At 53.7% G+C, this 24,509-nt stretch overlaps 1 protein-coding gene across 1 annotated transcript; it reads right to left on the bottom strand.

Moving 5' to 3' along the window:
• Positions 1–515: 515 nt before the first annotated feature.
• HTR6 (5-hydroxytryptamine receptor 6) lies at positions 516–16,931 on the bottom strand. The gene is made up of 3 exons (XM_032759144.2): positions 15,330–16,931; positions 2,783–2,941; positions 516–2,591 (listed from the first exon to the last, which is right to left on the bottom strand). Exons 1-3 carry the CDS (start codon positions 16,041–16,043, stop codon positions 2,142–2,144), a joined length of 1,323 nt encoding a protein of 440 aa, XP_032615035.1. The 5' UTR covers positions 16,044–16,931; the 3' UTR covers positions 516–2,141.
• Positions 16,932–24,509: the final 7,578 nt, after the last annotated feature.

The following is a 24,509-nucleotide window of genomic DNA, read 5'->3' as shown; positions in this document are numbered from 1 at the left end:
TTTGAGACGGAGTCTTGCTCTTTTACCCAGGCTGGAGTGCAGTGGCGCGATCTCGGCTCACTGCAAGCTCCGCCTCCCAGGTTCACGCCATTCTCCTGCCTCAGCCTCCCGAGTAGCTGGGACTACAGGCACCCACCACCGCACCCGGCTAATTTTTTGTATTTTTAGTAGAGACGGGGGTTTCACCGTGTTAGCCAGGATGAGTCTCGATCTCCTGACCTCGTGATCCACCCGCCTCGGCCTTCCAAAGTGCTGGGATTATAGGCGTGAGCCACTGCGCCCGGCCAACTGCAACTCTTAAAACACAAAATTTAAAAACAAATATTTATGCAACTCTTGTTGCTTTTAAACTAAACTGCTTATGTCATACATGGAAAATGGAGGCTCTGAAAGGGGAAAGGATTTTGCTGGGGTCCCAGATTGAAGGGGCAGAATCTGGACCAGAACCCAGGACATCTACACCCAGGCCTCCCCACGACACCAGCTGCTTCTCAAGCCCCGAGTGGCTCCTCAGTTGAGTCCAGTCCACACCACAGCCACTGCCTTCAGCTAGAGTTTATTGAGAGTCCCTTGGGCAGGCCTGGGGGATAGGGGAAGCCCCACAAGCACCATGGCCCCTCAGTGGCCAGCGGCCGGGGCCAGAGTTGTGTCTCATCAGCACCAAGAAGAGGACCAGGCCAGGCGTGGAGGACCCCCTGGGAGTTTGTGTTGATGGAACTTGGGGGAGGCAGGGCTGAAAAGGGACTGATGGCAGGCGAACTGTGGCGACCAGGAGTTCCCCAACCCCCTGCCCCCAGAAACCAAGGCCCCTGTGCCGGAGTCCACCTGCCGCCTCGTGGGCCCCACCCCACACCAGGGACAGCTCTTCTTCGACTCTGCTGTGCTCACCCAAGTAGCTACCATTCCCATTTCTCTCACTGACCCCAGGGAAGGCCAGAGGGAGGTGGGCAAGGGGCTGGATTTATTCCCATCAGTTGTTCCCGTCTAGGTCCAAGGACCCCCCCAGGATCGAGGAAAACCAGTCCTGAGGCTGAAAAAGAAACTGCCACCGGCCTCTTTTGCCCCCAGGAGAGGCAGTGCAGCAGCTTGGGAGCTGGGAGGGTCCCTGAGAGATGGGTCCCCACCCAGGAGCCAGAACAGGGAGTTGGGGAACCAGAGTCAGGCTTTGGGAAGCCAGGCCGGGGCTGAAGAGGGGGAGGCAAATGGAAAGAGAACAACGGGAACAAAGAGCCCTTCCTGACACACAGCCAGAGAGGCCGGGGGGCTGGATAGCTGGGGGTCGTAACAACAGAACGTACCACTTAACTGACCATGTACTGGGTGCTGGGCACACACTGTCTTAATTCTCAAGACAACCCTGCAAGCTAAGCATCATTTCTCTACCTTACACATGGAATAACCGAGACTCGGAGAGGTTAAGTAACTCGTGTCAGGCCCCAGAGCTCACAGGTGGTAGAGCAGAGGCCCACATGCATGCTTGCCTGCCTCCCAGGTGCAGCTGCTGCCACATATATACCAGGGAGGGGAGACTGGCAGGTCCAAAACCCTCCAGCAAATCATTCTGAGGGTTAAAGATCATCTAAGGCAGCACATCTCAAACTGTAATGGGCATGTGATTCACCTGGGATCTTGGTAACATGCAGTTCTGACTCAGCAGGTCTGGGCAGGGGCAGAGATGTGCATTTTTCACAAACTCCCAAAGGTGATGGCAATGCTGATTGTCCATGGACTACACTGTGAGTAGCAAGGGGTTCAGCCCAGCATTAATCCCTGCCTGCGGGTGGGGGCATTCCCTCCCGTCCAGCCTGAGAGAATGGGCAAAGACCATGATTGTTTTCATCCTAACCTGAACCAAGAGGTCCTTCTCCCCAACATCCAGAGTCCTCCAGCCCATCCTCTGCACACACACGTTACGCTCAACAGTGGAGCATCCTTCAGAACACCGTATCTGAGTCAGCTATGATCCCTGCAGGTAAGGGGCCTGGAGATGGCAGCAGGGGCCAGCTCTGCACACCCCCCCTGGAGCTCAGAGGGATCCTAGGAGACCTGCAGCCTCCTGGTCTTAGCCAGGAGCTGGCCCAAGCCCTCGGGGTCTGGGTTCTGCTCAATCCAGCTCCCCACTGGGCAGCCCCAAGCCCAGGTCAGTTCGTGGGGGTGCCAAGTGGATGCGGCCGCAGCTCGGGCTCCGCAGGGTCGATGTTGAAGAAGTTGACGGCAGCAGCAGCCCTGGTGGGCAGCGGGGGGTCCCGGGTGGCCTCGCCAGGAAGCAGCAGCTGGGCCGTGAGCTGCAGGCCTGAGGAGCCGCCTGAGCCTGCGTCTGAGTCCGAGTCTGAGTCCGGCGGCAGGGGCAGCGGCAGCACCTGCTGTAAGCTAAGGCCAGGCCGGGGGCCGCTGTGAGAGGTGCGCAGTGATGGCGAGGCCAGGTTGGACTGGCGCTCCCGGGGACAGCGTGGACATGGCAGGAACCTGCCCAGCGCCCGCTTGAAGTCCCGCATGAAGAGTGGGTAGATGATGGGGTTCATGGTGCTGTTACAGTAACCCAGCCACGTGAGGACATCGAAGAGGCCTGGGGAGATGCAGTCGCACACGGCCTGAGGGGAGGCGATGCGTCATGCCTGGTCCCAGGGCAGGGACCCAGGCCACCCTTCCCAGCACGGATGGAGCAGACACACACACATGCACCACGAGAGGCAGCCTGCCCTCCCCTGTCCCCATGCCTGGGCTGGGATCCAGGTCCTCTCCTGCAAGGGCCAGACTCACCTACCCCCTGCTGTGGCATTACCTGGACTATGTTGGCCACAAAGAAGGGCAACCAGGTCACAAAGAACATGCCCAGCAGGATGCCCAGTGTCAGGCTGGCCTTTAGGGCCTTCCTGCTGTGCTTCGTGGCTAGACGCCTGCTGTCAGCAGACTCCACCCCTGGGCGTGGGGTCCTGGGCACCTGCAGAAAGGAAGGCCACATGAGTCCATTGAGAAAGGGCCCCCGTCTGACCCTGATCCTAGCCACAGACTGAGCTTCAATCCTAACTCTAGACTGAGCCCTAGTGCCAGGATTAAACTGAGCCCTGTTCCTTGACTGAGTCCCAACTAGAGTCCTAGACCGAGCCCTGACCCTGACTCCAGGCCAAGCCCTGACATCAGCAATAAACTAAGCTCTGACCTTGGTCCCCCACTGAACCCTGACACCTACCGTAAAGCCCTACATAACCAAGTTCTCAAACCAAGCCTCAAGCGTGGACCTAGACTGAGCCCTGATCCTGGTCCACACTGAGCCCTGATCCTGACCCAGAATTTCATAAGGAGCTCTAGGAAGTGCAATGAAACAGAACAATACCTGAAACACAAATCAGATGGTTCAGAAGAACAACCATCCCTGCAAAGACAATACGTAACACAGGCCAACACACATATTACAATGAGCCCAGCACCTTCCAAAGCCTTTAGTGCTACAGAAATCAATTGCAATTGACTGGGCGCAGTGGCTCACGCCTGTAATTCCAGCACTTTGGGAGGCCAAGGCAGGCAGATCACTTGAGGTCAGGAGTTTGAGACCAGCCTGGCCAACAGGGTGAAACCTTGCCTCTACTAAAAATACAAAAATTAGCCAGGCATGGTGGCAGGCACCTGTAATCCCAGCTACTCGGGAGACTGAGGCAGGATAATTGCTTGAACCCAGGAGGTGGAAGTTGCAGTGAGCCAAGGTTGCATCACTGCACTCCAAGCCTGGGTGACAGAGCGAGACAGACACACACAAAATCAATTGCAATTGAACAGTACTTGAAAAAGAGGACCTGTTACTGTCCAGAGCTTGACAATTGCTTTGTATGTGGATTCTCTTCATATTTGGGAGCAATAGTCTTGCCTGGGCAATTACTCTTGAGCCCCACAAAATAGAAAGGCTTTTTTGAGAATGTGTGCACAAAGCCAATGTTTGCAGCTAAATCTCTTATAGGTTCCTAAGGATGCTGGTGACCTTGGCATTTTACAACTCAATTATACTGCAAACTGGCAGGCATCTCCATTCTCAAAAGTGGACAGGAAGAGGAGGAGGGGGTAGGAGGGAAGAGGAGAAAGAAGCTACTTCCCAGCAGCCACTGAAAGGAAGGCATGGGCCCGGGGAGGTTAGAATTTGACTTTGCAAACTGGCCCCCACAGTTCCAAAGGGCTCTCTGAGCTGGATGATTCTTTAGCTCAGCAGTGCTCTTCACTTGTTAAACTTCATGAGCCCTTTGAAAAGCTAACGAAATCTACACACACACACCCCTCCCCAGAAAATAAAAGGCTTATAAATTTTTATACACACAGACAAGAAAACAACGTTCCACACTTCCAGAAGGTTCAGAGATGACCTTGAAGTCTCTAGGTTTCCACCAGAAACCCCTAGGAGTCCGTGAAAGCTGGGATGTGAAGCCCTCCTCTAAACCATGTGTTTCTGTAATCAATGTGGATTTTCATGTATTAGATTTACACAAAATTAGGCCCACCTCTATTTCCTATTTAATGCCCGTGGGCAGTGGTGTGCACAATTCATCATGAGCTACGCAAAGGGTGTGTTTGCTGTCTGTGAACACATCTGGGCTTTGAAAGCCAGGGATTTTCCTGGCACTGGGATTTATCCAGTTCCTAAATTACGTGAGAGCCCTGCTTAGTTCTCGAGGCCAGAGGTGGGTTGGATGTGGGGAGATGAGGTCAGAAGGAGGCAGGAGCAGAGCCAGATTCCCAGGCAACCTTCCGCAGATGGAAAGGCGGAGGAGGCAAAGCCAAGATGTGTCAACTCCAGGAAGCACCAAAGCCAACACCCCACCCCACTCTGCTGCGCATGCCCTCGCCTCCAGCCCCTGCTCTTTCTAGGCCTCCAGAGTTGGTGTCTTGTCCATGGTGCTGAAACCCCAACTACATGCGGTCTTTTCACAGGAGCTGGAATTCTAACTCCGAAATGGCAAGGAGGTTGCTGGGGCAGGGAGACGAAGCACATTGTAATCCCCACCCCTCAACGTGTTTCCTCACATGAAATCTGGTTGTACAAATATCAAGGTTATACAAATTCACAACAGAGGCCTTGGTTTCTCCCTTCTGTCTTGGTGAGACAGCGTTGTACAGAGGCAAAAGCTGGGCTTTTAAGACAGGTGATCTGGCTTCAAATCATGCCTCTACCACTTACTCACTCTGTGATCTTGAGAGAGCCTGTTTGTACATCTGCAAAATGGGAGAAATGATACTCAGCTTACGGCGTTGCTGTGAAGCTATGGATAATAAATGCATGCATAGTGTCTGACATTGAGTAGGTGCTAAATACCTGGTAGCCATGTTGCTGTTTCAGTGATACGTGCTGTGAGGTTGGGGTGATTTTGAGCACTGTTGGGGAGCCTGTCCTTCTGCCAGCAGCTCTGGCCTCCCAAAAGCAGCACAGACACCAAGACAAATGCTCTGAGTCACCACGCTGCAGCTCAGATGCTACGACTAGCGGATGCTCTCCTCCGACTCCACCCCATCATACACAAGTCTGCTCCAAAGTCATTCCAAGTTAGCGAGGGAGCAAAAGAGGGTCTTACTCTCCTCCCTCCTCTTCTAGTTTTCTCTCCTCCAGAGAGGACTCTATATGGCTTTTGTGACCACATCATGGTCAGCCTGGAGGAAGAGGCTCCTGCTTCCCCAGAAGAATCTCCTAAGACCTGCCACACCTTCAAATTGCTGCCATCAATGGGAATAGATGGCATGGAGAGGGATGAGACACTCATCTAGGCATCACTCTGACCCTTAGTGACCTGAGGAGGGCAGAGGACAGGAGGCAGCCCTGATCTTATCAGAGCTCTAGGGCATGGGGGAAACTGAGGCACTAGGGGGAATATCTCAGGTCAATCACTGGGGAAAGGAGCTCCAGAGAATGGGGTGAAGATGAACTGAGATTCCCTTTCTAGTCTCCCTGGGAACAATTCCAGGTTTTTCTTTCTCCTCTGCTTTCCAGAGAGTTGATTCAAGAACACAGGCAAGAGGAAAGAGAGAAGGAAACTGAGACTCAAAAAGGGTAGAGGACACTCTACCCTTCCCAAGGTCACACTGTTCCAGTACAAGGCCTCCACGCAAAACCTGAGTGGCCCCAAATCAGCATTATCATCCCCATTTCTTGAGCACTTACTACACATCAGCATTTGATAGTCATTAGGTTGTTCAGTCTTTATGAGAGGTAGGCATTGTCATCCCCATTTTGCAGATGAGACAACTGAGGCTCGGAGAGGCAAAATGACTTGCCAGAAGTCACACAGCAGTTAAGAGTTGAGTTGGGGATTCCATCATTTCTGGCCTCAGGAACTCCACTCTGCCTACTTCACCAAGCTGCTTCCACCTTTGGAGATGGCATCCATGGGCCCAGTCAGGGTGGGGTTATAGAAACCCCACCACTGTCAGCAAGAGGCCCTCATGGAGCAGAAGCCAATGGCAGTCACTAGTCCACACCCCGGCATCTGGCTGATGCTGGCATCACCCTTCTGGATTCTCTCTCCCCTGTAAGCACCTCACAGCCCCTCGGGGCCATGTCCTGTCATTTGCATCTCCCTTCTGTATCAGTGTCAGAGGGCAGCTTCTTGGACAATCCAGGGCCCTTCCAGCCAACAATCGCACGTACAGCTTCCAGCCAACACCTACATTCATGTCTGCATGCTTGACACATCCAAGAATGTGTCCCACAGCACTACTCATGATAGGAAAAAATTGGAAACAGCCTTAATGTCCATCGAAAGAAGAGTGGTTTAGGCTGGGCGTGGTGGTCCACGCCTATAATCTCAGCCCTTTGGGAGGCCAAGGTGGGCAGACCACTTGAGGTCAGTAGTTCGAGACCAGCCTGGCCAACATGGCGAAACCCTGTCTCTACTAAAAATACAAAAATTAGCCAGGTGTGGTGGTGCATGCCTGTAGTCCCAGCTACTCAGGAGGCTTAGGCAGGAGAATCATTTGAACCCAGGAGGTGGAGGCTGCAGTGAGCCGCGATCACACCACCACACTCCAGCCTGGGTGACAGAGTGAGAGTTTGTCTCAAAAAAATAAAAAGAGAAGAGTGGTTTAAATAAACCGTGGTGCATTCCCACTACAGAATACTACACAGATGTTTTAAAAGAATGAATCAATCAAATGAAAAGATCTCCATGATTATTAAATTATAATAGCAGCTTGCAAAGTAATAGATACGCATGACTCTATTTGTTTAAAAAACAATATCCAACACAAAGCACTAAGTTTCTTTAGGTACCTGTATAAATACATAAGCACATAGAGAATGACCCGGAAGGGCCAGGTGCAGTGGCTCACACCTGTAATCCCAGCACTTTGGGAGGCCAAGGCAGGTGGATTGCTTGAGTCCAGGAGTTCAAGACCAGCCTGGGCAACATGGTGAAACCCCATCTCTACAAAAAATACAAAAATTAGCCAGGCATGGTGATGTGCGTCTGTAGCCCCAGCTACTCCGGAGGTTGAGGTGGGAGGATCACCTGAGTCAGAAGAGGTCAAAGCTGCAGTGAGCCGTGGTTGTACCACTGCACTCCAGCCTGGGTGACAGAGTGACACCCTGTCCTAACAGAAAAAAAAAAAAAAAAAAAAAAGACCTAGAAGGACATATCCTAAATTGATGCGTGTCCCTGGGAGTGAAAGGTGATTAGCTGGAATTTGGAGGTCTTTTCCTTCATCCCTATTGTTGAATTTTTAAAGTGTATTTATGTATTCCTTTATGCAGTTAATTTTATTTATTTATTTATTGAGGCGAAGTCTCGCTCTCGTTGCCCAGGCTGGAGTGCAATGGCGCGATCTCGGCTCACCACAACCTCCGCCTCCCGGGTTCAAGCGATTATTCTGCCTCAGTCTCCCAAGTAGCTGGGACTACAGGTGTGCACCACCACGCACATCTAATTTCGTACCTTAGTAGAGATGGGGTTTCTCCATGTTAGTCTCAAACTCCCGATCTCAGGTGATCCGCCCACCTCGGCCTCCCAAAGTGCTGGGATTACAGGCATGAGCCACCACGCCCAGCCCACAATTAAATTTTTTTACCATCATCTGATCATAGTGTGAGAGTTACAAGACAGACTCTGAAGCCAGACTGCCTGGTTTCAAATCCTGGCTCTGTTACAAACTAGTGGAGTGACCTTAAGCAAGTTACTTCATCTATGCTTCCACTTTCTGTTCTGTAAAATGGCATTAAAACAGCATCTACCTCATAGGATTATAATAAGGATAAAATAAAATAATACACTGAAAGTTAGAACGGTGCCGGCACATAGGAAGTCCCATAGAAGTGTTAGCTATGATTGTCATTATTACTAGTCTCTGGCTCAGCTGTTTGATAATGGTGGTGATGGTGCTGGTGACAGCAGTGATGTTTTTCCCTAGAAAGGGTCAAAGTCAGCCAGGCGCGGTGGCTCACGCTTGTAATCCCAGCACTTTGGGAGGCCGAGGCGGGCGGATCATGAGGTCAGGAGATCGAGGCCACAGTGAAACCCCGTCTCTACTAAAAATACAAAAAAAAATTAGCCGGGCGTGGTGGCGGGCACCTGTAGTCCCAGCTACTCGGGAGGCTGAGGCAGGAGAATGGCGTGAACCCGGGAGGCGGAGCTTGCAGTGAGCTGAGATTGCGCCACTGCACTCCAGCCTGGGCGACAGAGCGAGACTCCGTCTCAAAAAAAAAACAAAACAAAACAAAAAAGAAAGGGTCAAAGTGGTGAACTCCCCAGAAACATATATTTTACCAACAACAGGAAAAGACAGGCACAAACAACTGTTGTTGTTGTTGTTTTAAAGATGGGGTCTTGCTCTGTTGCCTGGGCTGGAATGCAGTGGCAGGACCATACCTCACTGCACCCTCAAACTCCTGGGCTCAAGCAATCCTCTCACCTCAGCCTCTTCGAATAGCTGTAACTACAGGTATGTGCCACCAGGCCTGGCTAATTTTTTATATATATTTTTAGAGACAGGAGCTCGCTATGTTGCCCAGGCTGGTCTCGAACTCCTAGCTTCAAAGGATCCTCCTGCCTTGGCCTCCCAAAGTGTTGGGATTACAGTTGTGAGTCACTGCCTAGCTGAAATTTGTTGATCACTTACTATGTGCCTGGTATTTTATATATATTATCTAATTGACTCTTCAAACAGACTTGTGTGATAGATGTCATGACCCCTGGAGCATAAGGCGGTAAAATGCCTTGCCCAAGGTCGTCCAGCTATGAGGGAAAAGAGACAGGGCTTGAACCCTGACCAGCCAGACCCCCAAGCCCCTGCTCCAGCCCTGGCTGCACCAGGCTGCCTGGCTCTGAGCAGCAGCCGAGCCTGCCATGCTCGGCAGTGTCACTCTGCCAGCCTCTCCCTGGCTCGGCCCCCTCCTCCCCCTCACAGATATTTCTGTGATCACAGCCTCCTCCTCTGAGGAGGAGGAAAGACAGAGATGGAAGGGAAGATGGATCACTAAGACAGAATGACGCTTAGTTGGGTGAGAGAGGGTGAAAAAAGGAGGGGGAGGAGGAAAAGCGGGAGAAATTGATGGGACAGGAGAAGGGGGAGGGGAAGACGGAGCACACGGAAGGAAGACATGGGAACTGAAGGAGAGAAGGGTGGGTGGGAGTGGGGAGGAAGGTGAGGTGTAGAGATGGGATGAGGTTATGGGCAACAGAGACCCAGAAATCCTGCCACGAAGAGGAGGAGGCTGGGCCTCTCCTGCTGGGCTCTCCCTCAAGCCGATGGCCCATGCTGCATCTCTGAAACCGTCCCTAACACCCTGGACCCTCCACAATCTCCCAAGGATGGCTCAGTGCCACCCACATCCAGGCCCCCACCTTCCACCCTGCTCCCAACACACACACTCCCCTGCCCCGGTAGCTCCTCACTCTGCCCCACGGCTCTTCCTCCATTCCCAGCCCACACTCCCAGCCCCAGTGCTAAGCTGGGCCCCTTCCTCCCAGCCCTGAGGTGGTGGGAACACCTGGTGGAAACCACTAAGCCAACCAGTGGCCTTTTAAAAGCCCGTTTCCATAAACAGACATATGGAGAGGGGATGAAATGCTCAAGGCTGACCAGCTCCCATGTTCTGACCCCAGAGGAACTGGGGCCTCGAGACCTATGCCCAGCTCCTTTCCCTCTGCAGGGAAGCTAGAGACTGGAATGGGGCAGGAAGCCAAGGCTAAGTGGGGCTGGGCACAGGAAAAGGGAAGGGGTCCAAGGCACTCACATCTGATTCATTCTCATCACTTCCTTTAGGTCCAAACATTGAGGGGGCCTCCACCTCCAGGCCAGCTCTGGTGGGAAGAAAGGGGCGGTGACCCAGGAGGGCCGAGTAGAGGCAGCATCCCAGATGCAATTTCCCAAAATGCAGTCCGTTCACCAGGCAATCAGGAAAATGGCCTGCAGGAGGCTTGCTTAGGAGCCGAGTGGATTTGAAAGCAGGAACAGAGGCAGAGTTTGCACACGTCACGTTCAAACCAAGAGAAGGGGCTTTCCAGAAAGCAGGGAGATTAGAACAGACACATTTCTGGCTTGAGAGGCCCCTGAGTCACTCTGCCTTAGAAGTAAGGCGCTGGCCTAACCAACCCATGAAGACCCCTCCAGCCTTTCACTTTAGGGCTGGGTGTGAGTGCTTTGCTTTCATCTTCAAACATACACAGTAAATAATAGATTTTGAATGTTTGCCGGGTGAGGCACCCCTCTTATAAGCTCCCTAATCCTCATCATGATACAGTTTGATGATTAATGTCTGTGCCCCTAACTAGAACAGATTTCAAGAGGGCAGGTGCTGTTGGTCTCGTTCACCACCACATACACAACCTAGAACAGCTGCTGTGCAAAGCAGGTGTCAATACATGTCACCAAGCAAATGAATTCACACGATAAAAAGCTCAGGATCATGACACTCAAGAAGTGACTCTGAAAGGCATGAGAAAACAGGCAACCGCACACACAGGGCTGGAATACCAGGCTCCTTGAAGCACTGTGTTCACTGCGTTCTTTCCATCAATACATACTGAGCACCCACGATGTGCCAGGTGCCCCTAATTCCTGAGACCGTGGGGGAAAACAGAAAGACAGGCCAGGCACGGTAGCTCACGCCTGTAATCCTAGCACTTTAGAAAGCCAAGGCGGGTGGATTGCCTGAGCTCAGGGGTTCAACACCAGCCTGGGCAACACAGTGAAACCCCGTCTCTACTAAAATACAAAAAAATTAGCCCGGTGTGGCGATATGCACCTGTAGTCCCAGCTACTCGGGAGGCTGAGGCAGGAGAATTGCTTGAACCTGGGAAGCGGAGGTTGCAGTGGGCCAAGATCACGCCACTGCACTCCAGCCTGGGCGAGAGAGTGAGACTCCATCTCAAAAAAAAAAAAAAGAAAAAGAAAACAGAAAAACAAGTTCCCCACCCTCATAGGCCTAAATTCTAGAGGAAGGAAATAAACAGTAAATAAATAAAAATGGGTAGGTATAGAACACGTCAGGAGGCGGGAGGTGCTGCTGAGAGAAATAACTTAGTAAATGAGGACTGGAGAGGACCTGGGGAGGGTGACAGGTGCTGCTCTTGAGAGAGGGATTAGGGGAGGCAATTCAACAGAGGCTGGAAGGAAATTATGGAAATTAGGGGGAGAAGAGGGTGGAGACCTGAAGAAAGGGCACTCCAAGCAGAAGGAACCGCAAGTGAGGCAGAATGGGCTTGGTGCGTTCAAGGAACAGCAAGAAGGCCAGTATGGCGGAAAGAGAAGAAACAAGGGGGATTACAGAAGGAGAGGAGGCCAGATAGGGTCAGAGGGCCAGGTGATGTGAGACACAAGGCCACCAGAGCAGAGGAACAAAGCGGCAGGAACTGCATTGTAAAGGGATCATTGGGGTCACTGTGGAAGGTTGAAAGGGAGCAAGAATGGAATCAGGAAGTCAGTTAGGGCCAGGTGCAGTGGCTCACGCCTGTAATCCCAGCGGTTTGGGAGGCCGAGGCTAGCAGATCACGTAAGGTCAGGAGTTCAAGACCAGCCTGGCCAACATGGTGAAACCCTGTCTCTACTAAAACTACAAAAATTAGCTGGGCGTGGCGGCACGTGCCTGTAAGCAGCCCAGGTAGGAAGTCATCAGCGTGTGGGTGATATTTTCAGTTACGAGACAAGATGAGGTCACTAACAGAGCAAATGTGGAAAAAGGATGAGATGCTCCGGGGACTGAGGCCTAGGGATGCCATGGCTCGGGCGGATCAGGAGGACCCAACAGAGGAGACCAGAAGGCACAGAGAAGAAAAGGGGCAAGGTGTAGGGTCCCCGAGCAAAGCATTTCAAGAGCATCACTGCCCACAGGCAGCAAACCAGCACAGGGCGATGGCACCAGCCAGATCTGAGCTTAAACCTCACTTACCAACTGTGCAATCTTGGGCAAGTCACCTCCCTCTCTGAGCCTCAGTTTCCCCACCTGTCTAACAGGGGTGCTGGTAGTACTTGACTCATTGGGTGTTTGGGGGATTAATAAGTTTAGCTCAGTGCCTGGTACAGAGTGAGTGCTCACAGATTGTGGGGCTGCAGCTGTTAGCACCTGGGAGACCCCTGCCCAGGTTCCAAGACCACAGATTCAGGTTCAAGCCTAGTACCAGCCAGCGAGATTCGTGGAAAGAAAATCTGTGTGGTACCGGCACCGCTGGAACTAGGAATCCTGATCTCTCCCGCCCCAACCTCACCCAGACCAGCCAACTTCTCACATCCTTAGTCATGAGAGCAGAGCTTCCTGAACTGTGGGAATGGAGATGATTTTAGATGGTAAAGGGACACCCCATAAAATGAGTGAATCACAGAATGAGCACGTCAGCCCATTATAGCTGTCTTCCAGCTCTTCTAGGTGCGTCAAGAGAAAGTCCCACACTGATGCTACCATGTTTGTGATACCTTCTAGCATGCTACAAAGAGAAAGCAGGCCCTAGGCGCATCACCTCAACCACACCAAGCTGCGTTTCAGTGATACAGCTGGAGCTTCTTCAGTTTCATTGAAGTGGTGTTTGTGATCGCCTTCTATTCATGGCAAGGGATACAGATTTTCCATTTCTAGAGGAGATATGAAGTTTTCTTTCTACACAAATTCATGGAAGTAAAAAGATAAAAGAGATGATTTAAAGAAAATGCTAAGAATGCCAGGCACGGGGGCATGCACCTGCAATTCCAGCTACTCGGGAGGCTGAAGAGGGAGCTCGAGGCCAGCCTGGGCAACATAGTGAGACCCTGTGTCTAATAAGTAAATAAATAAAATGCGAAATGCATGTGAATTAAGTAGCTTGAGGTGTGGAGGTGGTGGTGGAAGAGGCATTAAGGAAGATATCCCCAGGCAGTTCTTCAATGCCTGAAGCTTGTGAAACACTCCTTTTCAAGAACCCAGGGACGCCTGTAACCCTAGCACTTTGGGAGGCCGAGACAGGAGGATCGCTTGAGCCCAAGAGTTCAGTGAGTTATGATCGTGCCAGTGCATTCCAGCTCTTCAGGCTGGAATGAGCTATGATCAATTCTAAGCTGCAGTGAGCTATAATCACGCCACTACATTCCAGCCCTCCAGCCTGGGTGACAGAGCAAGACTCTGTCTCTTAAAAAACAACAATAACAACAACAACAAAAAAACAAGAACCCAGGGTATATGGCCCAAGGCAGCCATCCCACCCATGAAGAAGCAAGTCAGAGTCCCAGCCACCTGCCAAGGCTCAAGAATATTCTACAGGGAGCATGGATAGGGAGAAGGAGCAGGGTGGCAGCCAGGACTCCCAGTCCATGTGGGGCCCTGCCCCCACCCCAGGTGATGGGCAGGGGCAACTTTGGGCCTCACCCACCGGGGTGGGACAGGCAAGCTTGTCTGGGGGACCGCCAAGGAGGGTATTAGCCTTTCACCCCTCTGCCAAGTCCCCATGTGCCCAGTGACCTCTAATGCAACCCCCACCCTCCTAGAGCTTTCACCACCCAAGGCTACACCAAAAGAGCCCAGCTGGGACTTTCCTCAAGACCTGCGACCTAAGTCACTGGGTCTCAGGCCTGGTCGGTCTACACTCCCACCCCTCCAGGGTGGACGATAGGAGTCAGGTGCACTGCGGCCTGCATGGCAAGAGCAGGCAGTCACTTATAGACAATGCAAGGCCTTGAGCTAAGAGCATCAACCCCATTCCCAGGCACTGAAACAAGATGGGACCTACTATGCACAGTGGGGATCAAAACTGACCTCGATCAGGAGGTCAAGACCAGCCTGGCCAATACGGTGAAACCCCGTCTTTACCAAAAATACAAAAGTTAGCCTGGCGTAGTGGTGGGTGCCTGTAATCCCAGCTACTCAGGAGGCTGAGGCAGAAGAATCACTTAAACTTGTGAGGCGGAGGTTGCAGTGAGCCAAGATCGCGCCACTGCACTCCAGCCTGGGCGACAGAGCGAGACTCCGTCTCAAAAAAAAAAAAAAAAACCAAAAAAACTGACTTCGATATGTGTGACCCTCCTGGAGGGTCAGGGAGGCAGAATGAGCAAGTCATTCTTATGACTTGTTCTTACGGAGAATAACAGAGATGGGGAGTGCAGATGGGCCTGCAGACAGGGTGGTCAAAGATGGCCCCTGGGAAGAAGGCAGCAGGGGGAAGAACATTCCAGGCACAGGGAACAGCAAGTGCAAAGACCTGGGCACAGAAGTAAGTCCAGGGCCTTCTAGAACCGTGAGAAAGGCCACAAGGCTGTTGCAGAGTAAGAGAGAGGGAGAGGGGAGGTGACACTGGAGAGGTTGGCAGTGCGGGATCCTGAAGCCAGATCCTGAGACAGGTTTTCTTTATCTGGAGCACAGTGGGGAGCGTGAAGAGTCTGAAGCAGGGGAGCGACATGATCACTTCTTTTTTAATTGCTCCGGCTTCTGTGCAGAAGATGGAGAGTACTGGGTCTGCGGCAGAAGCAGGGGAGCCAGGAGAAGTCTATGCAGCCTCCCGGGTAAGAAGTGGCAGGGGAGATGGCACCTTTTTAGAGCAGCACCAACAGGTCTCGCTAATGAATGGCACGAGGGTGAGAGAGAAAAGTATTCCTAAGTTCCTGGCATGTGATGCCGCAATGGTGGGGAAGACCAGGGAGGCAAAGATGGGGAGAGTTGGGCCACCATAAATTCCCTGTTGCACATGGTACCTGGGAGAAGCCTGCCCCACCATCCTGACGGAGCTATCCTGTGGTGGGTGGGTCAGGCATTGGGTCTAGAGTTCAGAAGAAAGGTGGGCGCTCCCAACAGCCACGCAGGGCCATGAGCAAATGTGTGCTAAGTGGGGATGCCCAGGGGGTCCCCAGGGGCTGCTCATTCCTCTCTATCCCACAGCCCGGGTCTCCCTGCGCACCCCGGGTACCTGCAGCGTCTCCGAGGCCTGGCTGGCCATGCCGGTAGTGAGGGAGGCCACCTGCACGGCCTGCTTGCGGGCAGCCAGCAGGATCCTGCAGTAGGTGAAGCATATGGCACCCGAGGGCAGGAAGAAGGTGAGGCCCGACGCCACGAGGACGAAGGGCAGGCTGGCCAGCAGGCGGCACTGGCCCGGGACGGGTGGCCGTGCGTGGCCCAGCTCGTGCCAGCCCAGCAGCAGGGGCAGGAAGGAGGCGAGTGCGGCGAGGCTCCAGGCGCCCAAGACTAGCGCCAGGGCACGCGGGGGTGTCATGCGCAGCTTGTAGCGCAGCGGCGAGAGGATGAGCAGGTAGCGGTCCAGGCTGATGAGACAGAGGTTGAGGATGGAGGCGCTGCAGCACATCACGTCGAAGGCGGTCCAGAGCAGACAGAGGCCGCGCGCCAGCACCCAGCGCCCGTACAGAGCGTTCAGCATGGCCGGCGGCATCACCACCAGCCCCACCATCAGGTCGGACGTGAAGAGCGACACCAGGAAGAAGTTGGACGTGTTGCGCAGCGCGGGCTGAGTGCAGATGAGCGCGATCAGCAGCGAGTTGGCCGCCGCCGTCAGCGCGATGACCACGCACAGCGCGGCCGCCACCCAGCCGCTGCCTCCCGGGGCCGACGGCGGCCCTGCCCCCCAGGCCGGGGTGCTATTGGCGGTGGGGCCCGGCTCTGGGACCATGAGGACCGGGGGTGGAGGGCAAGGGCGTGATAGGGTGGCGGGAAGGCAGATGAGGGCCCCGGCGAAGCCCAGGCTGGACGGGGACCGTCGGTGAGAACAGACCAAGACTCACCACGCCCCCCGGGGGAGGCGAGAGGGGGGACATGGGCGGGGGCGCTGGGTCGCGCTAGGTCAGGGGGCAGCGACTACAGGAGGACGCAGAGTGGCTATTTGGGCGCCCTCGGGGACAGGGCAGGGACACCTGGAGCAAACGGGTTGGAAGTTTGGGGAGGGGCACCCGATGAGTCGAGGCCCCTAAAGGAAGCGGCGGAAAGTCAAGCAGAGGTCGGATGGGCGCCCTGGGGTGGGAACAGAGCCCCCTGGAGGGGGCGGGCAGCAAGGTAGGGGAGAGGCGTCCAGCCGGGTCAGAGTGCGGGGAAGTGGGAACGCGGGGAGGTGGGTGCGGGGGGTGAATGGGCGCTCTCGGGCCGGAGCAGGCTCCCCGCGGCCGGTGGGCGTGTGGGGTGCCAGGGTGGGGTCCGCAGGACGGGGGCCTAGGGGCCGGAGCAAAGTCCCCCTGGGAAAGGCAGGACTCAGCTGGCGCGGAGGCACCGGGATCGGGCGCACACGGCCTGTGCGGCGCGGGGGTTCGCCGGGGCCGCCAGGCCCCGCGGGAAGAGGAGGGCAGCGGCCGCGCGGCGCCCCCTCCCCACCCGGCCGCCGGGTCGCGTCTCCCGCCCGCACTGGTACCTGGGGCGCTCTGGCTGCTCCGCCGCCTGCGACTGCGGCAAGCGCCGCGGGGCTGCGAGAGGAAGAGGCGGCCGCGGGCCGGGCGGGCGGCGGGCCCGGGTCTCCCGAGCCCGGGAGGCGCCGCGAGGGGCCCGCACGCGCGGAGGAGCGGCCGGGTGCAGCCTGGAGCGCGCGGTCTCCGCGCCGCGGAGCGTGCGCCCCGCCTCGCGGTGGGCGGGGAGAGCCGAGCCCTGGCCCTGCAGGGGGGCGGGGTCCTGGCACCCCGGGCCTGTGGGCCAAAAATCAGAGCGCCCCAGCTGCGTGGGGTCACCTCCCGGGCTGTGGCAGCCCCCACGCCCTCAGATGCTCCTCCCAACCCACGTGTGGCGGCGGCGCAGGCGGAACTCGGAGAAGGTGGCTGTGACCTGCCTTTATCCAGGGGCTGCTCCCTAATGGGTGCCTGCCCACTCACAACGGGGTCACCGGGCTTTCAGGGGAGCCAGGAGTTGGGAAATATTGGACAAATCGCCTGACACCCCTCTGGGCCTCAGTTGCCATATCCGTAAAATGGGTTAGTAATTCTGGGCATTCTTCACCGTTAGTTTGAGCAAGGAGCTAACCTTCCCCAGGGCCTTTCCCGCAGAAACCATCCCGATCCCCAAAGGGGCCAAGTACTAAGGTTGAAGTCCTTGAGCTGTTGGCGCTCCTAGTCTAACAGAGCGTGAACAGATTTGAGAATCCCCAGGCTAGGTGGGTTAGAGTCGCTGCAGGCAGAGGCGCGGGGTGTGGTTTCCCCTGGGTGTGACCTCCCTCTGTACCTCTCCCCTCTGGCTGAGAAGAGTCTCTGCCTAACACTGCTGTGCAGGTTAATACTGTCATTCATTCATTCATTGAACAGATATTTCAATGCATCTTTTAAGGCGCATCCACCAGATGTCAGGCACTGTTCTGACCCATCAGGACACTACAGTGGCCAAAACAAAGATCCGCACCTCCATGGAGCTTACATTCTAGTGGAAGGAAACAGACAATAAACAATAAGCATAATCAACAGAGAAAGTGGGCCCGGCGCGGTGGCTCACGCCTGTAATCCCAGCACTTTGGGAGGCGGAGGCGGGCAGATCACCTGAGGTTAGGAGTTTGAGACCAGCCTGACCAACATGGTGAAACCCCGTCTCTATCAAAAATACAAAAATTAGCTGGGCCTGGTGGCGGGCGCCTGTAATCCCAGCTATTCGGGAAGCTGAGGCAGGAGAATCGCTTGAACCTGGGAGGCAGAGGTTCCAGTGAGCCAAGATTGTGCCACTGCACTCCAGCCTGGGTGACAGAGCGAGACTCTCTCAAAAAAAAAAAAAAAAAAAGGAAAGAAAGAAAGAAGAGAAAGAGAAAAAGAAAATGTAGTATAAAGAGAACGGGGTGGGATCATTTTTTTCTCCACAGAAACAGAAAAATAATACTTTCCAAATCGAAGGCTCCTGCGATGTCCCCAGGGGCTTTGTTATGTGGTTCCTACTCCTCCAGTTATTTATTCCGACCCCTACAATAATGCTGAGAGGTAGACGTTAAACTGGGGTTCAGAGAGGCCAAGGGCCTTGCCCCAGATCACCAGCAGCAAGTGGTGAAGTGGAAATGAAACCCAGACCTGCTAGATGCCCATGGCAAAGAGAGCCCATTACAGATGGTCAAAAACCTCCCCTCAGGCACCTCAGAGCCTGCAGCACCCACCCGCCAACTCTAAGCCGCTATTTGGTGCTCAGAGCCCCAGCCTTGCCCACAGAAGCATCTTTTAAGCAGATAGAGGGGGCCTGTCCTTCCTCCTTGCCACCATACTGCACCACTGTGACGATTTCTGCCATGCCCCCAAGGAACAGAATGTAGTACAGCAAGCCTGGCCAGAGGATCAGAAAGACCTGGCTTGGGATCCCAGCTCCATCCCAGCTCTGGGATTATAGGGCCAGTGGCTCCATCTCCTTGGGTCACAGCTTTCTCTTCTGTAATAGTTAGCAGAACAATATGGCACCCACCTCACAGAGTAGCTGAGGGGATTAAATGACACTGATGTAGTCTGTATCTTTGGTACTATGTTAACGCTAGCTGGCCGGGCGCGGTGGCTCAAGCCTGTAATCCCAACACTTTGGGAGGCCAAGGCGGGCAGATCACCTGAGGTCAGGAATTCAAGACCAGCCTGGGCAACATGATGAAACCCTGTCTCTACTAAAAACACAAAATTAGCCAGGTGTGGTGATGCATGCCCATAATCCCAGCTACTCAGGAGGCTGAGGCAGGAGAATCACTTGAACCCATGAGGCAGAGGTTGCAGTGAGCTGAGATCACACCACTGCACTCTAGCCTGGGCAAAAACAGCGAAACTCTGTCTAAAAAACAAAAACAACAAAAAAAAAACCTAGCTCTTGGCCTTAGTGTTCCCATCAGCACAATCATAATGCATTCAGCTCTGTGCTAACTCCTTGAGCCCAGGGATTTCTGACGTGGACAACTGCAACCCTGAGAGGTGCTATGTGGAAGGATTTTGGAGCCCAGCAACCCGGGTTCATCATCCAGAGTCTGCCACTTGCTCTGTGAAGTTGTGCAAAGCCTCTTTGCTGCTATGAAACCAAGGCAGTGGAGCTGTGAATGAGATGAGTAAAAAATTTTGCCTGATAAATGTCGCTTTGTAAAAATCTGTAGGTAGTGCATAGAATATTAGTATTTCTGCTTTCACTTTTCCCACAATACTTGATATCTTTTATTTTTAAAAAAGACCTAAAGATTAGCTGAGTGTGGTGGTGCACGACTCTAGTTTCAGCTACTTGTGAGACTGAGGTGCGAGGATTGCTTGAGGCCAAGCAAGCGTTCAAGGCTGCAGTGAGCTATGATCACACCTGTGAATAGCCACTAAACTTCAGCCTGGGTGACAGTGTCTCAAACAAACAAACTAACTAAAGAAAACCTGGCAATAACTTTAACATTTGTTCATTCTGGGTGATGGATCCACTGATGTTTGTTATACTATGCTCTGTGCTAAAATTTAAAATTTTAAGATTGGGCCAGGGTCATGGTGCCACCTTGCGGCCATACTGTTATTATCTTGAACTTGAGACTTTTTTTTCTTTTTTAGAGAGAAGAGTATCGCTCTGTGGCCCAGGCTGGAGGCAGTGATGCTATCATAGCTCACTGTAACCTCGCACTCCTTTGTTCAAGCTACCTTCCCACCTCAGCCTCCCAAGTAGGTAGGACTAGAGGTGTGCACTACCACACCCAGCTAATTTTTAAAAGTTTTTTGTAGAGACAAGGTCTTGCTGTATTGCCCAGGCTGGTCTCAAACTCCTGGCCTCAAGTGATCCTCCTGCCTCAGCCTCTCAAAGCACTAGAGTTACAGGCATGAGCCCGACACCTGGCTGACACCTTTATAGACGCTTCGCGTGTGCTCTCCTATAACTGTCATTTGGGTCGTGAAATAATGAAGTCCTAGACCTCTTAACATTTCAAGGTAAAGAGGGACTTTCAAGAATACTCAGCTTTTGCTTGATTACTTCTAGCCATGAGAGCTTCCTCCCCAGAGGAGACAGCAGGTGCCACTATGGAACAGCTGAGTTTTAGGGAGTCGTCTGCCCCAGACCTCCATGCCTGTCAGTTCACAGAGGACCGGGGCAAGCTCCTCATGACAGAGATGGAGAAATCAAGGCCCCAGGGAGGTTGTCAGCCTGCCCAAAGCTGCTCTGTGCCAGAAGGCAACTGAACAACTGGGTAAACTCCCTGAAGGCAGGCAGGGATCTGTCCGTCTGGTTCACGTTGGATCTCTGGCACATATTAGGCTCTCAATAAATATCTGTTCAATGAATGAATGAATGAACAAAACTATCAGTGCAACACCCTGCAGCGTGGGCCAATCATTCATTCTCAATCATAGTAACAGCTGACATCCATTGAGGTCTTACTAAAGCCAGGCATGTCCCAAGCTCTACACGTGCCCTGACTCACGTTAACGCTCACTGCGACCCTAAGAGTGAGGTCGGTGTGACCATTATTCCCCATTTTGCACATAGGAAAAGTGAGCCTTGGAGATCTTATGTGACTTGCTCAAGACTATAGTTAGGAAGTGGTCCAGCTAGGATTTGAACCCAAGCAGACTCAATCTCCTCAGAGGCTTGGAGCAGAGGAAGAAAACCAGTTGAGAGCTGGCTCCATACAGGCAAACAAAGTGGAAAGAGAGGGGCCTGCATTGCTATCTGCGCTGCTACCAGACTTTAAGTCCCAGGCCAGGCGCAATGGCTCACTCCTGTAACCCTAGCACTTTGGGAGGCCGAGGCGGGCAGATCACGAGGTCAAGAGATCGAGACCATCCTAGCCAACATGGTGAAACCCCGTCTTTACTAAAAATACAAAAATTAGCTGGGCATGGTGGCATGCGCCTATAGTCCCAGCTACTCGGGAGGCTGAGGCAGGAGAATCACTTGAACCCACAAGGCGGAGGTTGCAGTGAACCGAGATCGTGCCACTGCACTCCAGCCTGGCAACACAGCCAGACTCCGTCTCTGATAAATGTTGCTTTGTAAAAATCTGTATGTCGTGCATAGAATATTAGTCTTTCTGCTTTCACTTTTCCCACAATACTTGATATCTTTTATTTTTAAAAAAGACCGAAAGATTAGCTGAGCGTGGTGGTGCACGACTCTAGTTTCAGCTACTTGTGAGACTGAGGTGCGAGGATTGCTTGAGGCCAAGCGTTCAAGGCTGCAGTGAGCTATGATCACACCTGTGAATAGCCAGGTGTGCTATTAATTAAATTAATATTTTAAAAAGCTATTAATATTAATATTACGCTAATTAATTAATATTACGCTAATATTAAGCTAATATTTAAAAATCTATTTTTTTTTTTTTTTTAGATTTTAAAAAGCCTTAAAAAGGACTTTTTAAGTCCCTCCTCACTGGGGGAGGATGCAGGATGCAATTCCCTCCATCCCCGGAAGGTGGCACACCAAGGGATGCTTCTCAATTGACGTCTCTGAAGCCAGGCTACTCCCTCGCGCTGGGCTCCCACATCCAATCAGCAGCGCTTCTCACAGCCCGGCCTCTCCAACCCCACCGCCTGACATAACTGGCCCCATCCTCTCCCGCCTGCAGCCTTGCAGTCCCCGCTGATAGCCCCAGCATCTCCCTCCTCCAGCCTAACTTAGTCTCCTGAAACCCAGCTTTGCACAGACACCTCTAGGGCGTCTCAGTGCAAAGAGAATGAAGTCTGAACTCTGGCTGGCATTCCAGGCTGCACCAGCCAGGCCAACTCACCTTCCTGCTTTATTGCTTTATCTCCAGCAGACCATTATAGGCTTCTTTTTTCTTCCTTCCTTTCTTTTCTTCCCCTTCCCTTTCCTTTCCTTTTTTTTTTTTTTTTTTTTTTTTTTTTTTTGAGACAGAGTCTTGCTCTGTCGCCTAGGCTGGAGTGCAGTGGCACGAACATGACTCACTGCAGCCTCGACCTCCAGGGATCAAGCGATCATTCTGCCTCAACCTCCCATGTAGCTGGGAATACAGATGCGTACCACCACACCTGGCTAATTTTTTGACTTTTTATAGAGACAGGGTCTCACTTTTTGTTGCTCAGGCAATCCTCCCGCCTCGGCCTCCCAAAGTGCTAGGATAACAGGCGTGAGCCACTGTGCCTAGCCCTTATTTATCTATGAATGTATTCCCAGCTTTGTTCCAGACACAGGATGAAGGTAGGTCCTGCCCAAGACTGTGCTGCCATTAAGTGTCCAGGTGTGAGGTCAGGAGTCAAGGAAACTGCGAGTTTATACGAGTCACCTGTGCTTCCAGAGCCCCAGTTTCCCACTCTGTAAAACAAAGGTGAAATGTCCTACTATGGACTTGTTCAATGATCAAATGAGTGCTGGCGTGCCCAAGCTTGGTGTGGGCCCTGAGCCGATGCCTGGGTTCCAGTCCTGCTGATGACATTTCGTCACCGCATGACCCTGGGAAAATTACTTACTAGCACCTGCTCTTCAGATGCCTCATCTATAAATTGAGGCCATATCCGCATCACTGGGAGGTGGTGCGGACTGGGCGAGGACCCAGCACAGGGCCCAACCCTATATATTAATCTGTAACCAATACTTTTGTCCGTTTCCCCTTCTCCCAGGGGGCCAGGCAGGCCAGGCCCAGGCAAGGGCTGATCCTGGGCCATTGTGTGGGTGAAGAGATGGCATGAGGCAAACCCAGGAGACCAGGGGCCAAAATCCACGAAGCCCAGTGCTGGAGGCCGACCCAAAGTGTATGCGAGGCCAGAAACCGGCACCCAAGGAAAGAGGTGAAAGCTGGGGAGACAGAGGGTCAGGAGCCAGGGGTGCACAGGGCAAGACAGGGAGAGGGTCGTAAGGAGGCAGAGACGGTGGTGCCGCATGGGGGCCGCAAGGAGGCAGAGACGGTGGCGCCGCGTGGGGGCCGCAAGGAGGCAGAGACGGTGGCGCCGCGTGGGGACCAGGCAGGTCTGCTCAGCACCCCACTGCCTGGGCCCAGGCCCCGCCGCCCCTGGGCCTCGCTGCCGGCACTTCCAGAGAACCTGGGTTGGCAGAGCCAGTCAGTGAGGAGAACACAGGCGTTGAAGGAATTTATTCATGAGAAGACTGAGGGTCCGTCAGGGAGATTGTCCAATGGTGACAAGCTCCAGAAGCCCGCATCGCAACAGCCGGGTGGGCCGGGCCACCCCAGGCAGGAGACAGTGGCCTGGCAGCCACCCTGGGCACAGAAGAGCAGATGCAGTGCTGGGCAACGAGGGCCTTTCTTCACGGCCCGCCCGCCCTGCCCCTCCCCCCAGGCCCCCACCCTCTAGGGTTAAAGTGCAGCTGGGAGGGAGGAGGCAGGCAGAATTGGGGAGCTAGCGAGAGCCCAAGTGAACCCTGGCTGTCCACGCGAGTCCCATGTCCTCCTCGTCCTGGAGTTCCTGGAGGTTCAGCGAGCCCATCCCACCTAGGGCCTCTGGAACCTTGGGGCGAGGGAGGTAACCCCTCACTCCCACACCCATCCGATATTTAGAAAGAGCATCCCTGGGAGGGGGAAGAAGGCGGAAGGCTACGGCAGCTTTCTCGGGGGCCTAGAACTTGGGGGACAGTGGGGGGCACTAACATTTCTAACAGGGAGAGGAGGGGGATGCTCGTCTTCAGGGGTGGTCTTGGGGGGTCGTCCCCCTCCCTCTGGCCTTGGAAGACTCTTCCCTTTCCTTCTTCCCCTCCTCCCCTTCCCCCACCAGGCAAGCCAAGGAAGCCAGAGAAAGGCCCGGAGAGCCTGGCTCCCAGCTCCTGTGCCATGAGTCAGCAGGGTCCTGCCCAGGCCTGACTCCCAAACCCCTCCACTGAGGGAGGGCCACTTCAGTGCCACTGGGGCGATGCTTCCCTGGAGATGGGAAGTGGGGTGAGAGGCCTTGGGGAAACCTATGGGGCCGGAGCCTCCTGTTTCTGCCAGTGGTCTTTCTTTTTTTTTTTTTTTTGAGACGGAGTCTCGCTCTGTCGCCCAGGCTAGAGTGCAGTGGCGCAATCTCGGCTCACTGCAAGCTCCGCCTCCCGGGTTCACGCCATTCTCCTGCCTCAGCCTCTCCGAGTAGCTGGGACTACAGGCGCCCGCCACTGCGCCCGGCTAATTTTTTGTATTTTTAGTAGAGACGGGGTTTCACCGTGGTCTCGATCTCCTGACCTCGTGATCCGCCCGCCTCGGCCTCCCAAAGTGCTGGGATTACAAGCGTGAGCCACCGCGCCCGGCCTGCCA

This window comes from Hylobates moloch, unplaced genomic scaffold (genome assembly GCF_009828535.3).
Source record: "Hylobates moloch isolate HMO894 unplaced genomic scaffold, HMol_V3 SCAFFOLD_9, whole genome shotgun sequence".
Classification (NCBI taxonomy): domain Eukaryota; kingdom Metazoa; phylum Chordata; class Mammalia; order Primates; family Hylobatidae; genus Hylobates; species Hylobates moloch.
This window is presented reverse-complemented; position numbering and strand designations above follow the sequence as displayed.